The sequence below is a fragment of the Oryzias latipes genome, chromosome 5, assembly GCF_053564925.1.
Source record: "Oryzias latipes strain Hd-rR chromosome 5, Olatipes_Hd-rR_3.1".
In the NCBI taxonomy this organism is placed as follows: domain Eukaryota; kingdom Metazoa; phylum Chordata; class Actinopteri; order Beloniformes; family Adrianichthyidae; genus Oryzias; species Oryzias latipes.
This window is the reverse complement of record NC_136241.1, coordinates 35891501-35897500: the sequence shown is the minus strand read 5'-3', so window position 1 is coordinate 35897500 and position 6000 is coordinate 35891501. Positions and strand designations below refer to the sequence as shown.

General features: G+C 48.4%; 1 protein-coding gene across 13 annotated transcripts in view; it reads left to right on the top strand.

The window, feature by feature from the left end:
• Positions 1–6000, top strand: part of dock3 (dedicator of cytokinesis 3) — a 120994-nt gene that overhangs the window by 77778 nt on the left and 37216 nt on the right. For all 13 annotated transcript variants that reach the window (XM_078947843.1, XM_078947842.1, XM_078947840.1 and 10 more), the window contains 5 exons: positions 1035–1116; positions 1209–1269; positions 1338–1485; positions 4022–4110; positions 4710–4835. In XM_078947843.1, coding sequence (XP_078803969.1) covers positions 1035–1116; positions 1209–1269; positions 1338–1485; positions 4022–4110; positions 4710–4835 — 506 coding nt within the window. The remainder of the gene's footprint in view (positions 1–1034; positions 1117–1208; positions 1270–1337; positions 1486–4021; positions 4111–4709; positions 4836–6000) is intronic.

Below are 6000 nucleotides of genomic sequence, written 5' to 3'. Positions count from 1 at the left end.
AAGGAGAATCTGCCTCCGTCTGTTTATGGAGAGTCAGGAGGAACTGAAAACTTCAACTACACACCGTCACACACACCGTCACACACACCCAAACACACACCGTCACACACTCACTCACTCACACGCACACACAGACTCACACATGCACACTGACACACACACACAGACTCACACATGCACACTGACACACACACACAGACTCACACATGCACACTGACACACACACACACACACAGACTCACACATGCACACTGACACACACACACAGACTCACACATGCACACTGACACACACACACACACACACAGACTCACACATGCACACTGACACACACACACAGACTCACACATGCACACTGACACACACACACACACACACAGACTCACACACGCACACTGACACACACACACGTGGCCTCGTCTCTCCTCTGATATAATAGAAGAGGAAGAGATGAAGATGCTGATGAGAACCTGAACTTCAGCAGAACACGAGGAACTTCTAGAAGGTTCTGTGTTCTTGTGGCCGTGCTGTCGGTTTACCTCCATGCTGCTCCTCCAATGCTAACGTTCCACTCATGACAAAGTCAAGCAGCGTTTGAGCTGAAGCGCTTCAAACGTCTTTTCCTGTTAACATAAAGAATAAGAATAAAAGTTTATTCTTGTGTTTCTAATAACAAGTCAAGACTCTGATGTAATGTGTGGATTCGGGTCTTCTTGGTTCTTTTCTGTGAGTCGATGTGTCAGGCTGTGTTTGTTTTTTTTGAGGGGAGGGGGGCAGCACAGGCTCAGGTGGGGGTCAAAGCTGGAGCGTTTCCAGTTAAACTGACAAAGATTTTTACTGTAGAAAGGAAATAATGTTTTATTTCAGAGGAATTTTTGCTTATTTTTGTACTGAGGAGGAAAATTTTTAAGACTTTTAGTAACTCAGTTACCTTCTCTTAGTTACTCAGTTACCTTCTAGTAGTTACAGTTACTCAGTTACTTCCAGTTGTGCTGAGAGAACAGGAAGCTCAGACCTCTGACTTTGTGTTCTAGTGAGAAGTTCATGGTGAGGCTGAACAAGAACGGAGGGCCGAAGAACCCGGAGAAGGTGGACAGACTGTGTGCGCTCTTCACGGTACCAGAACCACAGTCAGAATTAAAGAACCATTCTGAGGAGGCTTTTTACCGCTGCAGGACCGTTTTGATCACCTTTGTCTTGTCTGGTAGGATCTAAGCAACAAAGACATGAAGCGGGATCTCTACATCATCTCTCAAGTGATTCGAACAGGTCAGTTTGGACATCGAGCCTTGAAGGGAGAACCTTTCAAAATAAAACGCACATTTTGCCTTTTGCAGGTCGCATGTTGTTGAATGACAGTAAGAAAGGCCCCGCCCACGTTCAGTACCGTCGACCGTACGGCTGCGCCGTCCTGGCCATGAGTGATGTGCTGCAAACCATCTCAGAGCTCAAGGAGGAGAAAGACTTCGTCTTGAAAGTTTACACGTATGTGCTGAACCTCTGCAGGTGAAACATGAGCAGCAAAGAGATGTCCATAGTCTGACCTGAAGATCTGAACTCTTCTGAACAAAAAGTCACAGCTTACCATTTCATTAATGTAATACAAAAAAAAACAACAAACCCAAAAAGGTTGTGTTAGCATGTACACCTGTGTTAGTCTGTGCACCTGGGTTAGCGTGGTCACCTCTGTTAGGGATGTCACCTGTGTTAAGGCCCGTTCACACCGGGACGAATTTCGCCGGCGATTTTCGCCGACGTTTAACGCCTCGTGACTAAACAAAGGTCACCAATGAGAGTGTGCACACCGACGCGAAAAAACGCCATGCGTCAAAGCGTCATAAAAAAAAAAAAAAACGCCTCGGGTTCGTTATTTTTTTTTGACGCCTCGCGTCGAAATCTATTCGACCAATGAGAATGGTGCTTTTGCACACGTGTGTGGAGCTTCTGAAGTTACAGTAAAACACCACTTGGGGGCGCTCAAACACAAAACTGCCTTGCTGAGCACACATACCAGCGAAGAAGATAGACGCCAATTAGCGTCTACACAGCAGCGAAGAAATAATGACGGACATTCTAAAATATCCCCGAACCATTTCAAGCACCAGTTGGAGCTACTGGTGCTTGAAATATTCATGTTTTCTTTGTATGATTCTGACAAGCGTGTAAATACTTACTCTCTTCTTCTGAGTGAAAAGCGACTTTAAGAAGCGTAAAGTTGCGCAGCGCCACCTTGTGTACAGGAGTATTTCTGTTTTACATTAAGCGCCATCTAATGTCAGGGAAGGAAATTGCATGTTCACTCGGCTCATCGTCAGCGAAAATCGCCTGGGTGTGAACACAAAAAACGCTGGCGAAAAACGCTGGCGAATAACGCCTGGCGAATATTCGTCCCGGTGTGTACGGGCCTTTAGTCTGAGCACCTGTGTTAGGCTGTGCACCTGTGTTAGGGTGTGCACCTGTGTCAGGCTGTGCACCTGTGTTAGCGTGGTCACCTGTGTTACGGTGGTCACCTGTGTTAGCCTGTGCACCTGTGTTAGCATGTGCACCTTTGTTAGCGTGTGCACTTGTTTTGGCCTGTGCATCTGTGTTAGCGTGTGCACCTGTGTTAGCATGTACACCTGTGTTAGCGTGTGCACCTGTGTTAGGGTGGTCACCTGTGTTAGCATGTACACCTGTGTTAGGCTGTGCACCTGAGTTAGCATGTACACTTGTGTTAGTCTGTGCACCTGTGTTAGCATGTACACCTGTGTTAGCGTGTGCACCTGTGTTAGTGTGGTCACCTGTGTTAGCGTGTGCACCTGTGTAAGGCTGTGCACCTGTGTTAGCGTGTGCATCTGTGTTAGCGTGTGCATCTGAGTTAGCATGTACGCTTGTGTTAGCGTGTGCACCTGTGTTAGTGTGGTCACCTGTGTTAGCGTGTGCACCTGTGTTAGCGTGTACACCTGTGTTAGCGTGTGCACCTGTGTTAGTGTGGTCACCTGTGTTAGCGTGTGCACCTGTGTTAGGGTGGTCACCTGTGTTAGCATGTACACCTGTGTTAGGCTGTGCACCTGAGTTAGCATGTACACTTGTGTTAGTCTGTGCACCTGTGTTAGCATGTACACCTGTGTTAGCGTGTGCACCTGTGTTAGTGTGGTCACCTGTGTTAGCGTGTGCACCTGTGTAAGGCTGTGCACCTGTGTTAGCGTGTGCATCTGTGTTAGCGTGTGCATCTGAGTTAGCATGTACGCTTGTGTTAGCGTGTGCACCTGTGTTAGTGTGGTCACCTGTGTTAGCGTGTGCACCTGTGTTAGCGTGTACACCTGTGTTAGCGTGTGCACCTGTGTTAGTGTGGTCACCTGTGTTAGCGTGTGCACTTGTGTTAGCCTGTGCATCTGTGTTAGTGTGGTCACCTGTTTTAGCATGTACACCTGTGTTAGCGTGTGCACCTGTGTTATCATGTACACCTGTGTTAGCGTGTGCACCTGTGTTAGTGTGTGCACCTGTGTTAACCTGTGCACCTGTGTTAGTGTGGTCACCTGTGTTAGCGTGTGCACCTGTGTTAGCCTGTGCACCTGCGTTAGCCTGTGCACCTGTGTTAGCCTGTGCACCTGTGTTAGTGTGGTCACCTGTGTTAGCATGTGCACCTGTGTTAGCGTGTGCGACTGTGTTAGCCTGTGCACCTGTGTTAGCGTGGACACCTGTGTTAGCCTGTGCACCTGTGTTAGTGTGGTGACCTGTGTTAGCGTGTGCACCTGTGTTAGCGTGGTCACCTGTGTTAGTGTGGTCACCTGTGTTAGCCTGTGCACCTGTGTTAGCGTGGACACCTGTGTTAGTGTGGTGACCTGTGTGAGCGTGTGCACCTATGTTAGCGTGTGCACTTTTGCATGCCCATTTCCATAGCTTCCTTGCCATAAGGTAAACATCCTGTACATGTCAGGATCCTGGAATCCTAAACTCCACCGTCTGTTCTTGAACCCTCTCAGAGCTTCTAACCTTTGAACGTCTTTCTTTCTGATCTGCCGTGTTTGTGTCTCTGCAGCTGCAACAATGAGAATGAATGGTACCAGGTTCATGACAACATCATCCGCAAGTCCAGCACCAAATACACAGCACCCAGCAGCAGCTATGGTAGGGCTGTGTGTGTCTCAGTCTTTGTGTGTTTTTGTTTAGAAAACTTTCTCTTTTAACTTTTTCCTTTTTAATAAATCTATTTAATCTATATGTTCAGTTCTTTTTGCTGAAACTGTAACATGATAATAGGTTGAGGTCCATTCAAACCGAATTCCCGCCCCATTTCCTCGCCAGATTTGACATGCAAATTTCGTCCAATCAGACCCCCTAAACTCCGCCCCCAAATGACAGACACCCCCCTGAACACTGCACACAAACCCAGCCAGCGTGCATGAGCGCCGCTCAGTAAGGTTCCTCACTCAGTTGTCTTTGCACTCGTTCAGTTAGCGGCAGCCATGAAACACCATACTTAACTAGCAGCATGTCAGTCATTGATCAACAGCTGAACCGCACTGATGCTGACGAGAGTTTTCTGATCCAAACTCCCAGGAGCAACACTCCAGGCTGCAGGTCCTCAGGACGTGACTGATGGCTTCATGTCATCACGTTGTATCTGCTTCCTCCTCTCAATGCTCCGGTGTTGCTGTCATTAGTGCTGCTCAGCTTCAGTTTCTACCTGGAACAGTCAGAAATGAGCGGGAACTGTTTGTCCCCAGGTCTGATCATCTCCCTGCAGCTGCTCAGAGGCGACATGGAGCTGGTCCGCAGAGAGAACCCGCTCATTTTCAGCAAAGGGGTGGCCATCACTCGGAAACTGGGCTTCCCAGACGTCATCATGCCTGGTGCGTCTTGGCTTTGGAAGCTCCGCCCCCTCAGGGCTAAACCCATGTTTTGGTTTCTTTTTTTTTGGGCAGCAACACGAACCTTCAATTTGACTCTGATCCAAACTTTGTGACATCCTCTGTTGCACATGTGCAACACCGATGACCTTTAGTGGTTTGGGGTCAACGGTGTCAGTCACAGATGCTGAAAGCTTGAAAGACATGCAGGAAGAAAAAGCTGAATGAGGGCAGAGCTGAAAGGCAGAAGCTTACAGCAGCAGCAGGTCATATCTGACATTGGTGCTGCTGCTGCTGCTGCTGCTGCTGCTGCTGCTGCTGCTGCTGCTGCTGCTGCTGCATTGAGGAAACGAGGGCACAGCGCTCATTAATAATGTTTGACATCAGTCGGTTTGTTAAAGTTGAACTCCTGAAGGCTTTCAGTCGTATTTATAACTGTCCTTCACTCCAAACTGTGATGTTTTCCTTCAGTGTGAATTCATTTCTGCCTGCCAGCAGGGGAAGCCGAAGCTGTTAACCCTTGTGCTATCTTAGATGACCCCCCCTTCCATTGACGTGTTCTCCCTACCATGACAAAGGTGGATAAAGGTGGAAAGATTTCATGTAATCCATGGACACCAGTGAAGATCACAAATCATTGAAGAAAAAGGCTTCAGAGCTCTGTCTAGTGGGTCTAGATGACCCCACTCCCAACGTTAAAGTGCCTAGGATAGCACAAGGGTTACACATATAACCCTGCTCCTCATCATCATTATCTTTAGCAGCAGCAGCATCTTTATAGTTTAAATGCCCCCCCCTTCCCCCAGTATAAGCCTGTCAAGCTGCCGTGGAAGCAGCAGGCCTGGGTTTTGAAGCACACACCTTTGAGGCGCTGAAGGCGCTTTCACACCTCTTTCACACACATTATGCTCTGCTGCCCCACCGGCAGGGATGGGGTGAGTGTTTACCCCCCTTACTAACACATTTACCCCCCATCCTTACATATTTATCTTGACATCTCCTCTAGAAGGACATCTGAAGACGGGAAATGAAACACGTCTGTGTTGACGCAGAGTCCTGCTGACGCTGAAGGAGTCAGAAATGCTGCAGGCGGCTTTTACTTTGTCTGTGCTTCAGCACGGGTGTCACTCTGTGGGTGTAGCTGCGGCGTCCAGAGCTGCGGACGCCG